Raw genomic sequence first — 25,508 nt, 5'->3', positions numbered from 1 at the left:
TCCTTGTAACAACCTTGGCATAATAATGATGATATTCAGCCAAAATCGCCACAAAGCCAACACAAAACAATTCAGGCCACTCACCATCTCTGTTTCTGTCGATCCGCCCAAATCACTTTTAATGAATGACTTGCGAGGGGCAAACAAGCTTTCCTTGCATTTTTTTATTAGCTGAGTATGAAAACAAGCACTAACTATACAGAAAGCAAGACTGGCACAAGTGGTACATAGTATCATGCGGCCGCTTTTTCAAAATGAATATAAATTCTTGGTTTTTCTTTTAGCTATCAGAATAAATAAATATACACGTTTGGGTTTGCAGAGAGTGACTTCTAAAGCACAAATTATTACACTACAGTTTAATTTTACAGCAGTTTGTACAGTACATAACTTTGATTTTTTTTTCCCTTTAAAAGTCTTTGTTCCTTTGCAAGATATGTTTGACACACACATGGTTACACTTTGGAGCTAACTGGACAACTCTGGTCAGTAGTCAAAAGGGCCATCAATACTCTTGGAGAAGAAATACTAAAAAATTACTTTAAACTGCAAAGACACATCTAAACTTCAGCAGCATACGGCAGCCTTTCTCAATAGCTAGAAAGGTTATGAAAGGTGTGGCCATGAATAGTACACCAAACAGGAGATTAACTTCCTGTGGGGTTAATTAATGTCTTTATCAAACAATTTACAAATGGCTGTTTCACTGGGTGTGTAGTAGATCATCTAGGCTGGAAAGATGGTCTATTTTGAGTATACTACAAATATGCTGTATTCTTGGGCTGGGTTTTGTTCTCAGTTACATAGATGTGAATCTGGCATTACTCCAGTGAAGGTGGTGGAATTACTCCAATTTTACACCAATACAATTGAGAGCAGAGTCTGGTTCCTCCTCCAGCTTTTATAAGTAATAACTGATTTCGCTCCACGTGGCTCATAGAAACCGATAAGATTTCATGCAAGTGGCCAATCCTGAACCTTGTTGGCACTTTTGGGCATAAGTCAGCACAGCTCCATTGGAGTCAATGGAGTTGCAACTCATTCACGGGAGTGGAGAATTTGGCCTCTTTGTCTTTAAATCAAGGTTAAAGCTGTCCCTTGGCGTAGTGTTAGAAATCTGAGAATGAATTGAGTGGCTCTGGCCATATGGTCAAGGACAAAACAGTGGATCTACAGAACATCTGTTGAATATACAGAATGTTAATTGTTACTAGATTTGGTTTTGAATCTGATGGAGAATCCTTCCCAGTTGCTATGGTAGGATTCCTTCGCCTTTTCTCTTTCCCGAGCCTATCATTGTGCTTTGGATTCAGGTGTGAACCTCAGTCACTTAAGAAATAAATAGCTGTTTAGATGTACCAAACAACACAGGCTTTTTGTCTCCTTCCAGAGTAAATTGTAAAGACCGGCAAAGAGGCACACAAGGGGTAAAAAGACTAACACAGCTTGTATAGCCAAAAGGAAAATTCTCTGAATTCACTAGTTTTGGCTAAATAATTAGACCTTTATATCATGGTGGTTTTGATTTTGGTTTTCCTTCATAAAGGTTTGTTTAATCCTTTCACACATTAAACTCCAAGGACGATCTTTTTGTCTTCAGTCTTTGTTAAAAACTCTGTCATGACAATGAGAGTCTGATGCAATGCTCCAGGGTAGAAAACAGCCCCAAATTTCCCACTTATGCCCATGCCACTTCGGTGTTTCCTGATCAGAGATGCACAAGTCTGTTTGGCTGCCATGGTTACAAGAACCTAGAACCGGCAGAAATTCTTCAGATGTTGAAATTTTTAAAGTAAAAAAATAATAATGTTGATGTAACATTTGCAGTTTTTTCAACCATCTGTAGACCTGCCTGAAATGTTTCAAATTGGAAATTTTGAATTTTTTGGGGGGAAAAGAAATGCAGACAAAATTTGCCCCTTTTATTTCAAATTCAGGAATTTCAAAGATTGTTTGCAAATAAATCCCCTGCCTTTTCCCCTCCCAACCAGCACTAAAAGAACCTTCTGTGGTAGCAGGCCTACTCAGAATCAGCATTTCTTCTCTAAGCATCTAATTCTACACTCTTTTACTTAGAACAAAACTCCCACTGATTTCATTGGTCCCAGGACATTTTCCTTGCATCACAAGTTAGTCAGTCTTACTGCAAACTCCTACTCTGCATTGTTTTAACCCTTTTACTCAGTAGTTTTCTCAGGTGGGATCTGATCCTATGAGGCACAGAGGCTCGCAGCAATTCACAGGATGGGCTCGTACTTGGAAAATCTATTCTGAACGCAAAATTGTAGGTTTTGGCCACATGTGGTGCAGACGGAAGGTAATATGAGCAGAGTTAGAGGGGAAAACAAAAATCTCATGCACATTGACACAGTCCCCCGGTTCATATTCTTTTCATGGCCCATGTAAAATAGAAGTTGTGGAGATTCTGGAGGTCCTTGCCTGGTCATCGATAAGGAAGCCAACATGTTCATTCCAACATCTATGCTATGCGTTTTGTTTGGGGAATATTCTTCTCCCCAAACAATTACATAAACCATAAAAGTTAATATTTGACAGTTTGCTGTGGACTACAAAACCCTGCTAAGTTAAAAAAAAAAAAAAAAAAAAAAAAAACAACCCAAACCTTTCATTCAGCCCCAGAGTAGTGACACTGTCAGGGTGATGGTGGGAGAAGCGTAGGGTTTGTTTTTGTTTTTTTCAGTGCACTACTTCTGCTTGGAATGCTAGGACAGCAAATTGAAAGCAAGATAAAGATAAAGCACCATCTAACTTGGGAGGTGCTATCTGCACTGATCATTACACTGTCTTCTACTGAAGTGACATTTGGGTCTTAGTATCTGCACTACGTGTGATTTACACGTGGTGTGTCAACATCTAATGTGAACAAGTGATAAAAGGGGAAAAATTGTGAACCAGAAAATTTTGACCAGATCTATGGCTGATTTAAAGTGGTGGTGGTGGGAGTTAAAAAGGGGGAAATCTTCCAAAAAAATCATTGAAAGTTTTCCTCAGTTTTGTTTTTGAAAATTCATCAAAACTTTGAAATTCAGTCTAGTTTGGTTGAATGTAAGAGAAGATGGAACAAGGGTACCAGATTTTGTCAGACTGAAATGAGGGGTGATTTGGAACAGGATTCTAATTTATTTGCACACCTACATCTCCTGGGAGTGGGATACATGATCTGTCTTCCTTATGTATTTATGGTTGTGGGCTACACTGGCAAATTTGGCATAGACAGTCCTGGAAATAAACAAAAATGTACAATTTGGAAAGATTCCTCCCTAGAGAGTGATGAAGATTGAAATTCTCTGCCCCGGGATCAGCTGCCATTAGGATTAAAAGAAGACCAGGAGTCTGACTCACTGTTCTATTGCTCCAGTTTTATCCATGTGACACTCTATTGATTTTAATGGAGTGACCCGAGCAGAGAAGGGAAGGAACTCAGTGCTCAGAACAGGACCTGTATCTTGGATACCAATGCTATCTCCGGAGATAAATGGGATTAGATATGTAACATGATACACATAAGGTTCAATGGATTGCTACACTGCGATCCTCCTGAGGCAAGATGACAAGAACCTTAGGGAAGTTTCTGCTTCCTCTGGAGGACTGAGGGAAGTTTATTGTAGGGTCAGGTGGGTGTATCTGCCACACTCCATTTCCTGAGCTTGCTGAGGGCTACAGGCAGAGGTCGGGCACTGACAGATTTTGATCCTGGTAATCTTCTATGGTGTGTTTCTATATCCCCTAGCGTAACAATATTAGTGTCCTGACCTGCAAAGGGATGTCACTGACTCCAGTCGCACCATATCAGAACTGAATGGCATGTCCCTTAGGCCACCCTTCTCGATGTCTCGCTCTATCACCCTTCCTGGTCTGCCATCAAAGTTGGTGTGTGAGCATGAGAGGGAAGGAAAAAACAGCTTGAGTAGCTCATCAACTCAGTTCCGGGGGCAAAATTTAGCCTTGGGTGCTTAAAATGCTTTTCAATTGCTCTGCTGTATTAAAACCATCTTCACACCTACCCACCATCATCCTTAGGGCAGTAGGAGATGGGAGGAGAGGAAACAAACAGGTAATTTGGGGGAAAATAAAATTAAAGCTCATATTTGGTGTCCGTCATTTTGGGTGGCAGGACCCAAGTGCTATAAAAAATAAAGACTGGGATTTTCAAGAAGGCCTCAGGGAGAGGGTGCCAATATGGTTTGGGTTCTTTGAAGATCCCAGACAAAATACCCGGTATAGGGCTGCATCTTGCAGCGTCGGTGACGTGCGTAATCCTGTCAACCCCTCGAGCCGAATTAACATTTTCCATCAAAACGTTTGACTGAACTGAAGTTTACACAAACTTATTTCCACTTTTGTTGAAAATGTGTCTTCAATAACTCACCCCCCATGGGGGAAAAGAGTTCTTGTTGAAATTTTTCAAAGAGGGGGAGGGAAATCCTTTCCCAACCAGGTCTGGTCACCACTGGTAACTCACCGAGAGAGACTTTGAGCAGAACAGCTTGAGAGAGACTGTTGTAGTCCAGCAGGTTGTATTCTTTTTTCCACATTTAGAGAAGTGAGTTGGCCATTATCCTCTGTGCTAGTGTAATCGCACTGGTAATGGAACAGAGCTAGGCAAAACAGAAATCAATAAAAGCTTTTAGTTCATCAGATACCCATGGTGTGTGTGTGTGTGTGTGTGTGCATACACACACACACACACTAATCACATATGGGCCAGATTTTAGCTGGTGTAAACTGGCATAGCTCCATTAACAGTATCAGCGATGATCAGGCTCATGTATAATTTTGATTCAGATCTTCAGCATCCCACTGGGTTGCAGGATGTCTGGATCTGGGATTTTGGTTTGGCCTTCTACCGAGAGGAATGGCCATTTGCAAAATTGAGATCCGCCTCTGGGTTTGGATTTAAGTCATCTCCTAAGCTCAGGAGTGTTCAGATCTGGGTATTGGTTCAGGTCCATCTCTAGTCTATCTGCATTCATTCTCTACTTAGTCAGTTTCTGAGACAAGCAGGGGAGCCCCCAGGGTTTGTGGTCTGAGGACAGAATTTGGCACGGAGGCAGTTTTCCTAAACACAGCTTGAATTAATCACGGTTTTGAGGAACCGCCACATAATGCAAATGGTGTATGAACACAGCAGGAGTTCATACCAACTTTTTATTGTTCTTTGTTGTCCAAGTTAGACCAAAATGCTTTTTTACACATCATTTATAAATAGCAGAGTGTACACTTCAGTGAAGAACAAAGCTGCAGCAACCTCGGTAAAAGTCTTGTGAATTTGACAAAATCTAGTGCTTTCCTTTTTCCTTGCTCTCTAACCAGCAGAGCCCGGTGGCAAATTCTTTATCCTCTGTCTTCAAAGAAGTGCTTAAAAAAAAAAAAAAAAAGAGTCCCTACCATCAGGAAGTGCTTTAACAGGAAACAACCCTTTACATCATTTCCTGGCGTTTGCAGGATTGCTTTTAACGGAGAACTGGAGAAGATATGATAATGGCATTCAGAATCTTTTCTCTGAATTTCTCTTGCTAGACTCATTCAGAACTCTGGCCAAAAAAGCACCACCCGCTCAGAGCCTGCGGGGGTTTTTTTGGATTGTAATTTTGATTCTAGCTACTACAAGTATAAATCTGAAAGGAAGGGGGAGGGAGGAAAGAGCAAAATGCTCCATAGTTCTGCATAAGGCATCACAGACAGCAACACACAAGTGAAGGATGTTTTCAACAATAGAATCTATATACAGTACGAAACTGGGGTGGGTGGGGGGACTAGGTTTTCCAGAGAACAAAAATAAAACAAAAATCACAGTCGGCACATTATCACAGTATCAACGAAAGAGGGATCTTTCTGGACATTACAGTTTTAACGCCTCGGTCCTCAGGAGAGTTTTTTAACATCTAAGTACATGCCCTCTTTCCTTCCTTATTAAATACTTCTGTGGAAGTGGGGGCAGGAGCAGTAAAATGGAGTGAGTGAAGAAGTAAAGGATTTAAAGTATCCCCCGAAAGGGAGCACCTTGATCCAGGTGGAGATGAGAGCTGTGCATTGGCAAAAGAGCCACACGTTTAGTGCCAGCGGAAGGTGCCTTCTCTTGTGGCTGACGGTAGGGTGGGCATTCCCCTGCTGCCTTGCGGTCAGTTTGGTAAGGTGTCGAGTCCGAGGGAGGCAGCGTGCTGCTTTGCCCGGAGCCTTAGATTCTCAATACTTGTCGTTTTACTGTTCAGGGTAGGGAGGGAGCTAGACGCCTGCAAGATGGGCGAAGACCAGACCTGCTGGGCGTGGGAAAGCGACTGGTAATACGACTGGCAGTGGAGAGAGCTGAGGGGCGCCATGTTGACATTCATGCCCAAGTAGGGCATGGCCGATGGGGTCCCCATTTCAAAGGAGGAGTAATGGACCAAGTTGTTAGTGGCTGCCATGTGCTGGCGAAATTGCTCCTGGAGACGGAAGAGGCTCAGAGGCGAGGAGGAGTAGGAGCGAGTCTGAGACATGCCACTGCTGGAGGAAGGAGTCACCGTGGCGCTGATGGGAGAGTCTGCGTTAGAAGACAAGATGTAGGGAGCGGGGTTAGACATATGTGGTAGCTGAATAGAACAATCTCCCTAAGGAGGGTGGTGGTTGAGGTTAGACATATGTGGCAGCTGATTTACAGAGAAGGAGGAAGGAGAGGGATGCAGTGGACCTTTTATACAAACTAAGTTCTCTGGAGCAGGGACGGAGTATGCAAATCACCTCACACATTTGAGTGCTAATTAACCAGAAGCCAAATTGCAGCGAGGGTGTTGATGAATGAATTATCTGGACCAGCGTTCCTGTAACTGCCTCCCCTGATCCTTTCCAGGCAAGGCTCAGACAAGCTCATGGAAAGCGACAAAGTGGGGCTATTATTGTGAAAACCCAATAGAACCAGAATGGAGCACTGATTTTTCCATACTGACTGTTCAGAGGAGACCTTGTTTGCTGAGTCCATGGTGGAGAAACCCAAGCAAACGAGACTGGGGCCCTATAATACTCTTCCAAGTGGCACCACTCCAGATTCAAGACACCTTTTCTCAAAATAAAAGAATGGGAGGGGTGCAGGGTTGGGGATGTCATTCAAGGAAATTGAAAAGTGACCAATTTAAATCTGACCAGAAAGGAAATACTTTTTCCACAGAAGGCACAAATTGGCCTGGGGAACTCATTGCCACAAGATATATCTGAAACCGAGAGATACACAGGAGTCCCAAAAGGACTGAATATTCAAAATCAATAATAATAATTAATAATAATTTGGAAGAGGCATAAACTCTCATGTTTCATGTTATAAGCCAATCTCTAACTGATGAACACTAGGAAGAAACTTGCCATGGGCAGATTTTTCTATAGCTGCCCACTGCAAGAGCTGGCCACCATCAGAGTCAAGATTAGATGGCTCACTAGCTGGATACAGTCTGTCAATTTCTACGTTCCTCAGTAAGGGCCATCTCTGTATCCCTGTGGCCTTCCACTTCATTCTTGAGAGGGTTTACATGTGTAAGAGGGACATATTTGTTCTGTGTTTAGTGGGGAAATGCATTGGCCAGGCATGAGCAAACCTGCCACTGTCTTCTCTGGAGAAAATAGGCCTGGTTGTCTGTCTTGCAGGTTTTGTGGTATATTCACAACAAGCTCTTGGAGGGCTAGGATTTGACCCCTTTCTGACCCTTTACAAGCCATTACAGTCCATCAGGAGAGGAGATCCTGATCCCATACTATGAACTATTTCTGTGCTAAACTCTTTGGTCATGTTTGCCCTACTGGGTCACACACAACTGGCACCTACCTCATTAAAGTGCCTGGCAGACCTGGCTTGCGAGAGGGAGCCAGGTTTTTTAGCAAGTGTGTATTCCCCAGGGGGCATTTGGACTCTTATCCAATGGGGAAGTGTGTGCCCAGTATGCCTGTGAATGGCATGCTGTCACTGAGCAGTGTTCTCCTGTTCTCATCTAATCTAACAGGGGGATCTCAGCCCTCTCTGCACTGGGACCCCATGTTACAACAGAGAGGACCTCCCTGCATCGCGTCTAGCCATAAAGAAAGGAAGAATGGTCATCACACACCTGGACCAGTTTGTTTTCCTCCCAGGGGATTGTGACCTCCCCCTTCCAGGCTGGGGGAAGCCCATGATCTAGGGCATATCATACTGCACTAGCCAATACTCAGCCTCTGGGATTACAAATGCTTGGCTCCCAATCTGGCCCTGTGACCAGGCCTCCACACGCGCATTGACCCTCACCTGCTTTTGGACTGGCTCTCTTGCAGTTCAGAGCTTTGCTCTCCACACCGGGACCTTTGTCTGCTTTGGACTCCTCCAAGGGGTTCTTAAAGTCCTCCTCTCTGTCCGTCTGGTCCTCCGCTGCGGACTCGCTGGCCGACTGCTCTGACAAGGTGAGGTTCAGCTCCGTGCTCACTGCGCTCGGCTGGCTCTGTGGCTTGTCTGTGTCAGGGGTGGACGTCTGGCTTTCCAGCACAAGAGCTTCTGTCTTCCCCTCGCCGTGGCTCCCTTCTGAGTCCTTCTGCTTCTGCAGCTGCTCCTTCTGGAGGCTGCGCTGTTTCTTCCGGAATTTGGCTCTTCTGTTCTTAAACCAAACCTTCGTAGCGCAAACAGCCCCAGGGAGACAGGATAAAAACCCCAGTTAATGCAAAAATCAAAAAGTCAAATAGACTGGGATTTTGAAGAGGACCCCAGGCACCACTGCATTTCAATGGAATTTGGGGGCCTAACTCCCTTAGATATGTTTAAAATCCCAAGACTTAATGCTGGTTCTTTAAGAAAACACAGCTCTGTCAAGAAAAAAAAAAAATCACATGTGATGTATTAAACCATGCCTGTTACCCACAGACCTGAGATATTAAATAGGTAGAGAGCACAATGTTCCGCTAGCTTTCTAAAAACAGCCTGTATCACGTTAATTTGTACCAGAACTACATAGAAACACAGTCAGAATAAGTCGTACTATAGAGGACATACATACGCATTAATTACTGCCAACACTTTAGATTATTTGTCTTGAATGATTAGCTGAATGGATTTAAATAACAACAACCTCTTATGTAGTGCTTTTCATCTCAGTAGATCTCAGAGCTCTTTACAATGTAGGTCTATAGTCTTATCCCCACTTTACAGATGGGGGAACTGAGGCACAGAGGGGGGAAGTGACTTGCCCAAGGTCACCTAACAGGCCAGTGGCAGAGCTGGGACTAGAACCCACATGTCCCGAGTCTCAGTGTTCTGTACACTAGAATACTCTAGAGTCTCTAGACTGTAAGCTGTCTGGGGCATGAAGTATGTTCATGCATATTAACTAGCACTAATACCTTGATCCCTGAGTGTGGACTCTAAGTGCTACCACAAAACAAAATGATACATTTTGCAATTTAACTGATTTTGTTATATATGTCGTATACAAGCCCCCTCTATGATGAATGCACCTCTGTTGTGGTACTGTGGTATTTCGAGACTGAACTGGGAACCAGGTCTCGAGTGGTTTTTACCCTTGCTGGGCCAAATATATATCATCTGTGTGATGCCATGTCTCACATTAAGATATCTGGTCTAATCCTTTAAAGCTATACAGCAGGACATTTGTATCTGATATCATAGGACATTTGACTCTAGTATGCCAGGTCAGGTGGTGAAGGAAGTTTCCTTGGTGGGAATTGAACCAATAACCCTTCGGAGCAAAGTCAAAGGTTCTTACTCTTAAGTTACAGGAAAATATCCAATTGCTAATACTCGTACAACCTCTGTTCACAGCTCCAAGTCATGGTGTGTGTGTATGTGTGTGTGTGTGAGTGAATGAGAGAGAGAGACCTTTTCAACACAATATCCCGATGTATCTCAATTTGGGAATAAATTCAGGAGACAACCTGCTCAAGATTGTAATTTGTAGATTCCAAAGCCCGAAGGGACCATTGTGATCATCTAGTCTGATCTCTTGTATAGCCCAGGTTGCAGAACTTCCCCCAAGTAATTCCTAGAGCAGATCTTTGAGAAAAACATCCAATTTGAGTTTAAAAATCAATGATCGCAAATCCAGCACAACTTTTGGTAAATTGTTCCAATGGTTAATTGCTCTTACCATCAAGAATTTACACCTTATTTAGCCTGAATATGTTGAACTTCAACTTCCAGCCATCGGATCATGTTATATCTTTTTCCGCTAGATTGAAAGCTCATGTCCCCTTCCCATTTGTCTCCGTTAAGGCTGGCCTGCTATGTAGCGCCTTAAACCCATACTGAGCAGGCACTCATACTATCATTAAGTCATGTGACACATTCGTATTTGTAGGGCTAGGTGAGAAGTGGTTTTCCCATCCCACAAGGATTTGAGATTTTGAAGAATATTTTCACCTCAAATTGTGACAAAAAGTCCATCTCAAATTTTCAGGAACAAAAAATAAATTCAGCTCAGGTCCATCAAAATGAGGTTTTGTTTGGACAATTCTGTTTTGGTTTTGATTTTTGTCCTTTCTATTTTCCTTTTTTAAAAGGTAAATTTCTCAAGAAGAGTAATGTTGATCCAAAACCTAGAACTTTTCAAATTTTGTTTTTTTTGTTTTGAAAACATCTCATTTTGACAATTTCTAAGCTTTTTTTATTATTATTATTTTTTAATTCAAACTGAAAAACCCCTCATAACCAACCGCCTCTTTCAAACAATTTCAATTCGGATGAATTGGCAGTTTCCACTGCAAAAAGTTTTGTGAAAAATTTCCCGACCAGCTCTCGTTATTTGTTTCACTGGAGGAGAACAGAAAATGTTGGACAGATGGTCTGAGATGTTATAAATATTGACATGGTTGGGAGGGAACAGCTGGAATTACTTGTGCTCCCAGGCCTCTGAGGATGCCAGAGAAACAGTCATATAAGTAAATAAATAAATAAGTTGACTTTTGTGGCCATTTCCCCTCCAAAGAGAGTTGGAAGCACAAATGAAAGCCAGGGCTACCCTCAGACAACACAAACCCTCAAAAATGTGTGTGTGGATTGTTTCTTTTGCAGCTCCCTGAGTCTGAAGGAAAGATTTAAGTCCAGTTTTTGCTGCAGAGAAAACCCTCCTCCTTTGGTTACTATGGAAGCATTTTGAAAGAACTACAGATCAAGCCAACCCAGTGGGCCCTATTCGTATAGCTCTTAAATAGCCCTATTAGAGCAAGCAAGGTAGAACGTGGATACCTGTACTCTGGCTTCTGGTAGGTTGGTGCACATGGCCAGTCGTTCCCGCATCACCACATCTGGATAGTGAGTCTTCTGGAAAGTCTTCTCCAGGGCTTCCAGTTGTTGGGCAGTGAAGGCTGTGCGGCTTCTCCTCTGTTTGCGATGCTGGGATCCATAACGGGCCTCCAAAATGATGTCTTGAAATGTACAGCCGTTGGAAGACAAGAAAAGTGGCCAATTTAATTATTGGAATTTGCATGTTGACATCTGAAATAAGGCCCGTCACTGGCATGAAACGAACAAGGAGGTGGGGATTGTGGCCTAAAGGTGGAGCAGTTCTCCCAGTGGCCCTGATCTTGTTCTCATTGAAGTCCAACTAGCTTCAATTCTGCAGAGTCAGGCTCTGTGTCAATTAATGGGGTGAGGACATGTAACTCATAAAACAGCTGCCTCTGTTTTGTTTTGTTTTGGGGTTTTTTTGGGGTCCAGCTGTTAGGAGGCACACTGCTGTCAGAACTAGAGGTCACTTTGGCTTTTGTTGTCTCTCATATATAACTTATCACAGTCCTCAGAGCACTAAGTTGGAGAGCCAGACTTTAAGGTCATGGGCCCTGATACAGGAAAACACATACACATATACTTAAGTCCCATTGATTTCAATGCACAGGCTTAAGTGCTTTTCTAAATAGGAACGCTTTAGTGAAAGTAGGCCTATACGTTCCCATCCTCTCAACTCCCCCCACATCAACCCATGTTCTTTGGCAGGGTAATGAGTCTTGTGGATAGGAGGGAAGTGGTAGACGTGGTATATCTTGATTTTAGTAAGGCTTTTGATACTGTCTCACATGACCTTCTCAGAAAAAAACTAGGGAAATACAACCTAGATGGAGTTACTATAAGGTGGGTGCAGAACTGGTTGGAAAACCCTTCCCAAAGAGTATTATTAGTGGTTCACACTCAAGCTGAAAGGACATATCGGGTGGGGTCCCACAGGGATCAGTTTTGGGTTCTGTTCTGTTCAATCAGTGATTTAGATAATGGCATACGGAGTACACACTTATCGAGTTTGTGGACGATTCCAAGCTGGAAGGGGTTGCAAGTGCTTTGGAGGATAGGATTAAAATTCAAAATGATCTGGACAAACTGGAGAAATGGTCTGAAGTAAATAGGATGAAATTCAACACGGATAAATGAAAAGTACTCCACTTAGGAAGGAACAATCAGTTGCACACATACAAAATGGGAAATGACTACCTAGAAAGGAATACTGCGGAAAGGGATCTTGGGGTCATAGTGGATCACAAGATAAATATGAGTCAACAGTGTAACACTGTTGCAAAAAAAGCAAACATAATTCTAGGACGTATTAGCAGGAGTGTTGTAAGCAAGATATGAGAAGTAATTCTTCCGCTCTACTCCGCACTGATTAGGCCTCAACTGGAGTATTGTGTCCAGTTCTGGGCTCCATATTTCAGGAAAGATGTGGACAAATTGGAGAAAGTCCAGAGCAGAGCAACAAAAATAATTAAAGGTCTAGAAAACATGACCTATGAGGGAAGATTGAAAAAATTGGGTTTGTTTAGTCTGGAGAAGAGAAGACAGAGAGGGGACATGATAACAGTTTATAAGTACATAAAAGGTTTTTATGAGGAGGAGGGAGAAAACCTTAACCTCTGAGGATAGACAAGAAGCAATGGGCTTAAATTGCAGCGAGGGCGGTTTAGGTTGGACATTAGGAAAAACTTCCTAACTGTCAGGGTGTTTAAGCACTGGAATAAATTGCCCAGGGAGGTTGTGGAATCTCCATCATTGGAGATTTTTAAGAGCAGGTTAGACAGACACCTTTCAGGGATGGTCTAGATGGTCTAGATAATTACTTAGTCCTGCCATGACTGCAGGGGACTGGACTAGATGACCTCATGAGGTCCCTTCTAGTCCTCTGATTCTGTGTCTCAGAGGACATACAAGACCAACAGGGTGCTGATGGGGAAGAGTTAACCCAGCTAATTGGACTCGATGCAAAAGATGGATTTTAAAGGGACCCCATGCCAACTTAGGTGTGACCCAAATTTGAGATTTTAACGGTTGTTTATAGAAGGCTAAAGTTTGCTAGACAATTTCAAGAATAAAAGGGGCTTAACTTTTATAACCTGGTCTTCTTTTTAGCCTCCATGTTTTAGAGGACTCTTTAAAATAACTGTATAGAGAGATAGAGGGAGACAGACCTGGTCCCGAAGAGCTTACTTTTAAAATAGGCAAGACACACAAAGAATGGGAGGGGAAACTGAAGTGACTTGCCGACGTTCCGTGACAGAACCAGCTCTCCTGAGTACCAGTCCGGAGTCCTAGTCACTGACCCACCCGTCCTTTCCAAGCAGATGAGCTCGTTAGGTGTCTCAAGGATACAAATTATGCCTTCAGTTTGTTTGTGCCCACTAAACTGGGGATGCAAAAAATTAGGTATGGGCTGGAAAAAATCAGGCCTCTCGATTCTGCCACTAAAAGCTCAATAAATAAGAGGGGTTTATGAAAGCTACCAGGAGTAGACATGTGTTTAGGGTTGGTTTTTGAAAAGTCAATGAAAATGAAAACAGGCTGGTTTTATTTTAAATTCTGCAACCCAAACGCAACACTGTGGTAGCGCATGGGAATCAGAGCTAAATGGAGCAGTAGTGATTCCCGGTCTAAGATGAAGCGCAAAAGAAGTAAACAAAGAGCCTGAATGAGAAATACATTTGATTATTTTTTCCTGTTTAAATTCCAGCTTTAATAGTCTATGGCATCATTTTTAATACAGCTAAGAATGTGATCGTTCAGACAGAGGGAATGGACACACTAGAAAGCAAACCTAATTTTACACAGGCAGAGTAAGGCTCTTGTTTTGCGGGCGTTGCTATTTATGTGAGCTTTTGTCGTAAGTCCCATGGCATGAATGTAAACAATAAAACAAAGCCGGCTGTCAGGCCAATCCCAGAACCACACAGTTTGGTTCCAAATATGTTAGTTAACGAGCGTAGCAAATGAGCTTTGCGTTATTTGAATATTCCAGTTCCAAACTTCCAGCTGTTTCATTCTAGGCCAGATTCTATGATGCTTCCCCAGACTATTGCCAAAGTAAGAGTGGTTTTGGTGACCCAGGGAAGGCTCAGTCAGGCTAAAAGTTTCCAGAAGAATACAAAACAAAGAGACCTCTGCATTCAAGGAAGCAATGAGTTATTAGATGCCAGTAATACAGCCACTTTTGTAGGAGAAGGCAGCAAGTATCCTTTATGCATTCAGAAATACCTCACAATGCTGCCTGGCTGCTTTTCTGAAGAAAGGAATATTCTTTCAGGACAAGAGATCCCTACAATATTTTTGTTAAGTCCCATGGCATCTAACTTTAATACATCGGGTATCAAAACCAAGGAGGAGAGACCATGGTTTAACATCTACCGGCTGGAATATTCCCAACATTCCACAGTGGAGGTTAAACCTGCCAGTTTCTCAGAGGTGGTGGCTCAAATATTTAATTTGGCTACTAACAAGGATCTAGACAACAATTATTTCAATGCTTTAACTATGTTTTCAGGTTCAGTGCAAGGAGGAGATTATGAATTGCAGGTGAGGCTTTGCAGTTACAATCTGAAACCTCTGTTTTCCAATTTAAGGTTGTTTGCTTTTGTGCTGGTTTATTCCTACTGTCCCCGGAAGGCAAGTGTGATCTATAACCCTGTGCTAAAAGATATTCAGTGGTAACAAAATGTGAACTAAGTAATCACGTTTGGAGCCTGCTTGCTTCGGTGTAAACTGAAGCCAGGTCCCCTCTGCCGCTCACCAGATTGGTGGAAGGTATATTTGAATCAGAAGAGGACAGTTTGACTAATTTACTGAAATTATCCAGATTAGTTCTCTTTGTTAACAAAAGGTTGAGATAAAATAAGTAGCCAGAAACCAACTTGAATCTTTGCTCTGAATATCAGTGAAAGGAGTCTCAATACCTTCCCCCCCCGCTGATTTCAGCCACCCCTGTGTTTGCCTGTTTGTTTATAGCTAGGGCCAGAAATGTAAAACCACAGTGTATGAGCTTAGCTGTTTTCTTGGGATTTCCTGGTCAGAAGCCTTCCAAGAGATCCTTATTCTGTGTATTACAGTAGCACCTTGAGGCCCCCAAGTTTACTATCTGCTATATAAACACCTAGTGAAACAGTCTCTGTCTCCAACAGCTTACAAGCTAAATAGACAAAGGGTAAGAGGTGAAACAGGCCCACGGAAGGGAAGGTGACTTGCCCAAGGTCGCGGAATCAGGCCCTCCTGACTCCCAATCCTTTGCCCTCTTCAGGGGTGAAAGTGGGCCAGTACAGTGTGCCAGTAAGAAGCCGGTACCGACCCGTACCCAGCCGACGTTGACGTCGCTACCCCTTTTGCCCCCCCACCCCCTCCTGGGCCGCTCATGGATGGGGGGCAAAAGGGGCAGCTGCCCCAGGGCCAGTGATTTAAAATAGCCCAGGGCTCCCAGCCGCTACTACCATGGCTGTGGCCAGAACCCCAGGCAGCACGGGCCAGGCAGCGCGGATGGGCTGGCTGGAGGAGGCTGACCCCCCCAGCCCCGCCTCTTCCACTCAAGGCCCCGCCCCTTCCAGGGGCCCAGAGCCAGGCCCCTGTACTGGTAAGAATTTAATATTACTTTCACCCTGGCCCTATTCCAGGGGTACTCAAACTTCCTTGCACCACGACCCCCTTTCGAGAACAACAATTGCTACATGACCCCAGGGGGACCAAAGCCTGAGCCCACCTGAGCCCCAATGCCCTGGGCCAGGGGGCCAAAATCTGAGCCCCGCTACCCTGGCTGGGAGAGCGAAAGCCTGAGCCCCATTGCTCCGGATGGGCGGGGCCAAAGCCCAAGCCCAAGGGCTTCAGCCCCAGATGGGGGGCCTGAAACTTGAGCCCTGTCGCCCAGAGCTGAAGCCATTGGAGTTTGGTCCCGGACCCCAGGAAGTCTAACACCAGCCCTGGCGACCCCATTAAAATGGGGTCCCAATCCACAGTTTGAGAACCCCTGCCCTATTCACTAGACCACACCACTTCCATGAGATGTCTATCCCTCATTTATACCCTCAAGGACCAGGGAAACACCCAGATGCTTATCCAAAGTTCTTGAGATTCATCTTCATCTAACCCTAGTTTATCAGTGAGTTCTGATAGTCAGCTGGAGACTGCCTAGTTTTACTTACAACTTAGCAACTAGTTTTTTATACATTCTTGCAACACAGGTCGGGATGCAATTGCCCTCCAGCTGCTGCTCAGCAAGATCTGCCTTTCCATGCCAAACCCGTTAGACTGTGAGCTCTTCAGGGCAGGCCCCCCTAGCAACCGCCACATCAGGGCATTATTATTACTGTCCATCATTTGTACTGCAGTCGCAAGCAAGTGACCTCCAACGAGTCAGAGCCTGCATTGGGCACACACTACACAGTCCCTGTCCCACAGGGACATTTTCTTGTCTGCTGCCCCTGCTAACTTTGCCCCACGCCTCCCGACCATCATCCTGTCAAGCCAATAAGTGGGGTGTCTTGCACTGCTTAGTTCTCCTTTCAGTATTTCTACAGTGCTGTACATTGATACAGTGCTTTACAAAGGCTAGATGGTGACATGGTCCCTTTTCTGAAGCTCTTACACTCTGATGTAGATGTACCAAACCCCAGGGCGACAGATCGGGCAAGGGATGCTCTGGAGGGATCCAACATCAGAAGTGCTGATGGAAGAAGAGGGTTTGCAGGAGAGCAAGCACTCGGTGGGACAAGGGCTTCAAGTGTAAGAGGCAACATGGTACCACGTAGAGAATAAGCAAGTATCTAAGCCCGTCGGGCAAAATTCACCCCAGGGCAGATGGCTGGCACAAGGTCAATGCACCACTCCAATCCCACTTCTGCTCTGAAATAGGACATAGATGGGGCACTGGGCCTCTGCCCAGGGTGAATTTCACACTAAGGACCTAGTGGGTCTTTAGCGGGAGCCTCGTCGTTTGTATCTGTGCTCAGGGGTGAGTTGACTACCCAGGTATCTCTGATCCAGCCATGTTTGTCCATGGGGATCTATATAGTTTGCTATAGAACATCCAGGCCTCTGTAAGATTCTGCACAGTGGAAGAGTCTCGCTCAGCGTGAGCCAGGCTCAATGCAAAAATCCATAAATTGTTCTTACCAGCCAGTCTCTCCGCCAGCGTGAGGGCGTGCACCGAGGGTCTGTAGTCAGGGGCGTGCTGGGCTTGTTGTGCTGCCTGCTGGTGAAGGTTGTACATGGCACTCAGAGAATTCATGGCGTGAAGAGAGTAACCGTTCACTCCATAGTGCTGCATGGTGGCCTCCCCCTAAAACAACCCAAGCAGAAGAGGCCTGGTTAGAAACTCATTCATTCCAATCCAAAGGAGTTATTTAGAGGGAAGTTCTGTGGCCTGCTTACACGGGTGGTCAGACTAGGCGATCGCTGCGGGCCCTGCCGGCCTCTCTGAACAGTCTGATTAGTTAGATCCTTGGAAGCTTTGACGTGAAATACAAATAAGGCTCATGGGTCTTGACCCAAAGCCCACTGAATGAATGGCAAGGCCCTCGAACTGCGGTGAGCTTCGGGACCTGAGACAGCGATGCTGAGGTTAAAGTCAGCAATGAAAACAGCACGATACCTGCCCTGAGGCCTACCTGCCACCATAGGAAACAGCATGTGAATGTATCCCTCAAAATAGTATTAGGAAATAAAAACAATTTTTCCAAGTGACATTTAAATGAAAGGCAAAAAAATTGTGTGTGTGAGAAACTTGTGGTGAAATTGCTGATAATTGAGTGTATCTGGCATTTGGAGAGACTCAGTTTCCCCAATATCAAGGACATGCTTTGTAGACTATCCAACCCCCCCTCCCCTGTTTTTTTCTGCTATTTACTCACTGGGCAAACTCAAAACAAGTCACTTTACCTTGCTGTGCCTTAGTTTCTCCATCTGTAAAATAGGGCTAATACCAATCTCATGGCGGTGTTGGGTGGTTGAATTAACTCATTCCTGTAAAGGAATTTGAGATCCTCTAATAGAAGGTGTTAAATAGAGATGAAATAGCAGTCACCAACTGAGGATGGAGAAACTACAATAAGAGAAAGTGGCTGGGACAGTTCTCTTTAGGTTATTTACCAGGTTAAGATAGTGGCTGCCTGAGAGAGAAAACCATGGAGCTACCATCAGGTGCTGGAGGTCATGCCCAAGTCTCATTGACCTCAATTTGAGGTCTGAATCTGAAGGCAAAAATTTAGCCCAAATCTTATCTTTGCATAGATCTATTGTGTCAAATAAATTAACCATCATTACTCAAAGAACAACAACTTGTTTCTCTAAATTTCACCTTTATCCCTAACAAGTTTTCATTTTTCCATGTAAAAGATTTATACCACCAAGGAAAGGAATCTCAATACACAGGAGGGTGCGAATCCTCAGTCAAAGGTCTCATTGCCTGAGGACTTCTGGAATGCAAACCTAAACCTAAACTTACAAGGACTTCATAAGGCATCCATAGAACTTTTGTGCATCTGGAATCAGAAGCTGTATTGCTTTCTATGGGAGTTTGCAACAGAGTAGGATGTTTATGGGATCTCACTTACTGAGCAAACTAGGAGTCTTTCACTCGTGACTAGAATCAAAGACCTATTCAGCTATCTAGTTCTTTTGCTGCATCGATGCGGGGAATGTTCCTTACCACAGAGATATTTCCATAGGTCCGAAACATTCTTGAGGCTTTATACAGTGTTGGAGTAATTTTGTGCAATCATGAGACAAACTGAAATCAGTACAGACAGGATTAACAATCGGCAGACTGGAAATATGCCTGTTTTCCACAAAGCTCCATCCATGTTGTCGCCATTGAAGGAAAGGCCTTTCTAATACGCTAGACAAGTTACTCCATGGAAACCTGATCCAAGACCAGCCATATCCTGGACCTAGATTCAGTTTGTGGTGTTAGAGCCTTCATACTGAACAGTTCTAAATTCACTTCAAGGCTGTTCTTCAGTCTTATATTTGAAGAAAACTAGCTGGCAGCTCAACATATCTCCCACATCACTCATGCTATAGGGTAAATTTCTCTCTTGCACAGACAGTGCACACAAAACCTATGTGCTAGTTTAAGCCTTCAAAATGGAGCTTAAGTGGGACTTAAGCAGTGCAGAAGCCTTCTGCTAGTCTTCCGTATATGGGGACATTTTCTAGTAGCGTGCACTAGAAGTGAACAGGGCCAGAGAACTCAGAACCCGAGTCTGGTATAGGTAGCAGCATCAGCGAGTATTTGGGCCAGATTCTTAGTTGGAATAAAAATAAATAATAAGCCGGGTAGCTCCACTGAAGTCTGTGGAACCAAGACAATTTGAACCAGCTGAGGGATCTGACCTTGGGCAGCTTCTGCATTTGCTCATCCAACTTAAAAGCTAGATTTGTATTTACAAACAACTGTAAGCCAGGTTCATGATCTGCATAGGAGGTTTTGAGAACCAGAGCTTGGATCAGTTTATTTTCTAATGCAGTTTGTACACCTTTGGCTGTAACTTAGAATCCCAAATAAACTGGTGTGTTTGGAAACCACCACTGAAATGGAAATTCCCCTTGCAAGACAGAATTATTGGAGAGGATTATTCATGGAGGATAGGTTCATCAATGGCAATTAGCCAAGGTGGGCAGGGATGCAACCCCATGCTCTGGCTGTCCCTAGCCTCTGTTTGCCAGAAGCTGGGAGTGGATGACAGGGGACAGATCACTTGATGACTGCCTGTTCTGTTCATTCCCTCTGGGGCACCTGGCATTGGCCACTGTCAGAAGCCAGGATCCTGGACTAGATGGGCCTTTGGTCTGACCCAGTGTGGCCGTTCTGATGTGAGGCTCCATAAAGGCCCACTTTTTCCAATGGGAAAGCATTTTCTTTGGTAAGATTTCTATTTATTTGGTTGTTAAAAGGCTTTTCTCTGTGTTAAACTCTTCTTGCTGGCCTGGAAGAAAAGGCATACATTTGAAAAAGGAGATTTACAAATAGTTAAAGTAACATGAAACCAGTCAATAGATGTTCCAGTTTTCTCAATAACTGTCTGGAATGCTGCATTGGCAGATGACAGATGTAACTTCTTTGTAACCGTGCACAGTAAATACAGATTTCAGAGTAGCAGCCTTGTTAGTCTGTATCTGCAAAAAGAAAAGAAGTACTTGTGGCACTTTAGAGATTAACACATTTATTTGGGCATAAGCTTTCGTGAGCCACACGCATCTGATGAAGTGAGCTGTAGCTCATGAAAGCTTATGCTCAAATAAATTTTAGTCTGTAAGGTGCCACAAGTCCTCCTTTTCTTTTTTTAGTAAATACAGAGTGGCAGACAGAGTAATATGAAAGAGCCGGCTGGGATATCGGCGTTCTATGTTCATAGGCTATTTAATCTAGCAGATGTGAGTTAACTGAGATCGCACATAGGCCTGCTTTCATTGTCATTTACCTCTATGCACATTCCGAAACGGAATAAATTAAATATTTAAAAGACACAGTGCAGCGATTTTTTTTTAAATTGAGAAGGCCATTCATCAAGCCACCGCTGGGTTTCTCAAGCTGTCGAATTGTGCTTACATTGGTTAAAATAATCTTTATATTTCATTAAGCAACCAAATAAGCTGATCCTCCCCACCGGCTGTATAGATGGCTTTAATTTTCAAAATCTGCAAATGCATCTTTTATGTCTCTCTCTGGCTGGAGGGTCTGGGTAATAACCACAGCCAATTGGAGAATAAAAGCAGAGTTTGATTAGGTGTTACTTTGTGTAAATTAACGCCGGGCAGCAAAGGAGCAGATCCTAAGCTGTCATTGATTAAATGGGGCTTGGACCTTCATCTTCTCCTAAATAATAGGGTGTAGCTTTCCTTTCCTATGCAACTCCTGCATGTGCATGCCACAGGTGCCAAGAGGGGTCTGCGTCATGGAGAAAGGAAATGGGGACTGCGGGGGTGGAGGGGAGGGGAGGGTTCTTACAAATTAGTTGTCTGCAATGAGTGTAAACATTATAGGGTCCAGCCATGCATTCCTTGTGCATCCAGAACATCCATTGGATTTTGGGGTTGGGACTTAAAAGTGTGTCCTGCTGCTATATGTAGCGCACACTGCAGGGAACAGTGGGTTTTACTGGGGCTGAGCAGAGTCGTAGGGATTAGTAAAAAAAGGTGTTTTCAAGGAAAGGCTGCCATTTACTTCCATCGGGCCTGGTCCAACTCTCTGGCTAACTGAGGATTGCAAGGTGCTCATTGCTCTCAGCTCAGTGATTTCAGCTGGGGTTGAGGCTTATGACTTTGCAGGATTGGGCCCTACGTGTATGCTTTTTGTTGGCCTGATCCTTCAACCATTACTTACCCAAGTATCCCTCGCTCATGCAAATCACCCTTCTCAAGTCAATGGAATTACTGGAGTGAGTGGGAATGGTGGGTTTAGGTCCCATGTATAGTGAGCGACTATTACAGTAAGTGGTACAGTTTAACATAGCTTCCCCGGGATGTGGAGAGCCAGATCCTGAGCAGGTGTAAACACTGTGGTTCTGTTTACACCAATTGAGGATGTAGCCCATATGCTTGTGTGAATGGGGAACTTTGGTCGGGCTAGAGTCTCAGGGGATGTAAGCAGAGCTACACTGATTTACACTAGCCTGACAATGTGGCCCTATATATTTGTTCAATAGGCCAGGGCCAAAGTTCCCAATCAATGCTGGATAGGCATTTGATGCAGGTATCCAGGGGTGTAATTCTGTCCTAAGTACAAAATGTGCAAAGGAAACACACAAATGTCTTGCGTCCTCGTTAAAGGGTTTCGTCCTGGGTTGTTGGGGTTTTTTTTAAATTATTAAAGTAACTTCCTGGAGGTTTTCTAATAAAAAATAAAATGTCTATTTAAAAATGTAAATATACACTTCGCCAATATATTGTATATTGGTAAACACACACATTCTCACTGAGATGTTCCTGATAGCGTGAAGAAAAGCTAGAACTAAAGATTTATTACAGCACTGAAAAATCTGAGTGTAGAAATATTTTGTACGCTTGCTTTAATTTGTCATTTGATTAAAGTGCCTCCATTGTAGTCTAAGTGAGCAATCCATATTTGAATATAATTTACATGAAACTGACAAAGCAAAGTCCATTAAAAAAATATACTCCTTCCAGCCTGCAAATCCAATTTATTTTCCCATTCGAACCTCAAGAGAAAGTCTGAGGTCTTGTCTACACAGGGAAATTGACCAAAAGAGCTATTACAGAACAAGCTCCTTGTGTGGACCCTCTATTTTGATATAAAAGTCACTTTGTTCGGGAATAATTACTCCACTTTGGAAACAACTAATTATTCTAGAATAGTATGATTTTTATTTCAGAATAGAACGCCCCCATTCGGTGCTATTCTGCAACAGCTTTTCTGGTCCATTTCCTCATGTAGATAAGCTTTCTCCTTCTGCAGGGCTTATCACACATCCTGAAATTAGATGGGAAAGATGGTCTTGTGATTGAGGCACAGTGCTCTGAGCTGTGTGGGGTTCTTGGAGCAGTCACTGTACTTCTATGCCTCAGTTTCCCTTCTATGAAAGGGGATAATCGATACTTCCCCACCTCACAGTGGTGGTGCAGGGCTTAATCCATTGATATTTGCCAGCTGGTCAGATACTACAGTGATATGTGCCATGGTAATGCCTATTTAATAAGCGCTGAAAGGTTACATTTTGATGCTAATGGAGCAATGGCAGAAATAATTTCAGAGCCATAGGTGGACTAGTGTTTCTTTAGTGGTGAAAGCATGTAAGGAGAGGAGGTTAACCAGGACCAAAACACACTTAGGTCTCTCTAGGCTCAAAATCAGCAGATCGGGTTGCACCTCCGAGCAAAGTGCAGTCTGCAGAATTGTAAAAGCCAGTGCGAACTGTGAAAGCGCTGTGTGGATCACAGGAAGGAGCAATCGGGCACAATCTACACCAGCTGGATTTTTCAGCACTCTTCAAAGGTAGCCTGTGTGTAGATTGCACTGAAGTATAATATTCTGTAGTTGACAAACGGGGATAGCTTTGGCCCCTGGGAGAAAAGGCTGCAGTCTCCTAGCCAGATGGGGATGATCATTAAAAACACCCAGCCACCTCCCAGCAGAGCAAAGGACTCTTGGCTCCTGTTGCTATGGGGGGAATCCAGGAGCAGCCTGCACAATCCCTCAGGTTGGGGATGTCACTAAAGGCACAGGTAAATGAATGTTAATATGGAACTCAGTGGAGCGTCAACTTAGATCCGTCATCTCTGTCTGTTCCAAAGCCCACTGGAGTCAGGGAAAAGATTCCATTGGATGAGATCTTCTGGGTATTTATACCATGCTCCTCACTCTGATAACTCTGATAACTCACATCTGATAACCTAGCCACCTGCCACTAAATAGTTTGCAAAAGCCCAGCAACTTCAACGGGAGATCCAGGCACAGAATGATGGCAGGGTTTACAGTGCAATTACAATCAGGTGAGTGACTGTCAAAAACGTGCTCCTTCTTCCACAACAGAACTGCTCCGGGTGTGTGAGGAGAGCTATGTTTGCTTAATGCAGTGACAAAAAATAAGCTATTGATGGATTTTTATTTTTTTTAGCAGCATTACCTCTGCAAAATAAAAGCAGCCATCGGAGATGGAGTCTAGCCTGGCTTGTGCATCATAGACAGAATTCTTAACTGAGTTCCAGTTTCAGAATCTTTATTACTAGGGATGACTCATGAGCCTGAAAGAACTCAGCTTGATTTCCAGGTTGAGTTTGTAGGGTTAGCAGTAAATGGAGCAAATTTAGCTCCATATTAACAACGCGTTTAATCATGCAGGATCCCTCACTAAAAGGGCACAGAAAAATCCATTTGTTAATATAGTGCTCAATGCAACTCAAATTTTGGGTCAGCAGTTTGGGCCTGATTCAAAGCCCACTGAAATAAAAGATGGTATCTCCATATTCATAACACTTTTGTCACAATCGCAGCCAGTCAATAAGGTGCACTGAAAATAAAATTATGGCAAGAAATGGGAATATTCACCCATTTTTATTAGCTTTTTTTTTTATTCCCTTTTTTAGGGTACAGCCACACTTTAAGTCAGTGAGACAAATAGCGACTTGCTCTGCTTATGCTTATCTGACAAAATATATGCAAAAAGGCACATTCTAACCCCAGATATGAGGTTTTGTACGTCTTTGGTGCTGAATGCATTACATGTCTGGGGAGCTGTAAATAAATGACTCTTGCAAGACATGTTCCGCAATTTCTTCTTTTGTTTCTTAAATCTTTAAGATCCAGATGGTTCAAAATTCACATCATATAATAAATAGTAAGTCTTCAATCAGTTTTGTTGCTCTTGTGAGAATGTGCTGAATGTCTAAGGAAACTTTTTTTTTTTTTTGCAGTGGATGTAGTATAAATAACTATTTGAAATATGGCAAAACCATCATTTTCCTCATTCAACCTTCAAAGAGAGTGAGGGTTATGCATCATAAAAATGAAATTCAAAGGATTTTGTTAAAATACTGGAATAAAGGTGTTATTGAGGACAGCTCTGGAAAGTGAGGCACTCCATTCTGAGTTACCTGCAATATTTTTACACCTGTGTAATTACAGGGACTTAAACTGAGTTACCGTCCCGGTTTGCACTGATGTGAATGATCCCAGAATTAAGCTTCGTCTGTTCAGCTAAGTGTAAACCCACAGAAAATAAAAACAGATTTCTACATGGATTTTCGTAAATTCTATTCAAACTTCTTGCTGATGATTTAGATATAACCACCCCCATCTCGTCTCTGTCCCCATCCCATTCATTTCCAAGGTCTCTTAAAACCATGACAATATTTTTCATTTTAAGAAAACAATAATGAGATATTGAAGCATTTTAGTGAGTGAAATTTTGAATTATTTGCATATAGGCCCAGTACACTAGTCTCTTGTATATAAATACGCAGAATAAGATATTAGGCAGATTTTCATCTTAATTATATTGTCCAATAGTTTTGAGAGCTATGATTAAGGAATATCATAATAAGTATATTTATAAAAAGAACAGGAGGACTTATGGCACCTTAGAGACTAACACATTTATTTGAGCATAAGCTTTCATGAGCTACAGCCCACTTCATCGGATGCATTCAGTGGAAAATACAGTGGGGAGATTTAGAGACACAGAGAACACGAACCAATGGGTGTTACCATACACACTGTAACGAGAGTGATCAGGTCAGATGAGCTATTACCAGCGGGGGGGGGGGGGAGGGGGGGGACCTTTTGTAGTGA

The 25,508-nt window shown here is 43.3% G+C and overlaps 1 protein-coding gene across 2 annotated transcripts in view; it reads right to left on the bottom strand.

Moving 5' to 3' along the window:
- Positions 1 to 243: 243 nt before the first annotated feature.
- Positions 244 to 25,508, bottom strand: part of DMBX1 (diencephalon/mesencephalon homeobox 1) — a 38,959-nt gene continuing 13,694 nt past the window's right edge. Inside the window, exons 2-5 of one of the 2 annotated variants that reach the window (XM_074961807.1) lie at positions 17,376 to 17,540; positions 11,210 to 11,404; positions 8,267 to 8,621; positions 244 to 6,544 (exon numbers count right to left, since the gene is read on the bottom strand). In XM_074961807.1, coding sequence (XP_074817908.1) covers positions 6,144 to 6,544; positions 8,267 to 8,621; positions 11,210 to 11,404; positions 17,376 to 17,528 — 1,104 coding nt within the window. In that variant the 5' untranslated portion in view covers positions 17,529 to 17,540 and the 3' untranslated portion in view covers positions 244 to 6,143. Of the gene's footprint in view, positions 6,545 to 8,266; positions 8,622 to 11,209; positions 11,405 to 17,374; positions 17,541 to 25,508 lie in introns of both variants that reach the window. The other variant, XM_074961808.1, reaches the window with a different exon arrangement.

This window comes from Natator depressus, chromosome 8, assembly GCF_965152275.1.
Source record: "Natator depressus isolate rNatDep1 chromosome 8, rNatDep2.hap1, whole genome shotgun sequence".
NCBI classification, from domain to species: domain Eukaryota; kingdom Metazoa; phylum Chordata; order Testudines; family Cheloniidae; genus Natator; species Natator depressus.
The sequence above is the reverse complement of the archived record's forward strand: the minus strand, read 5'-3'. Positions and strand labels throughout refer to the sequence as shown.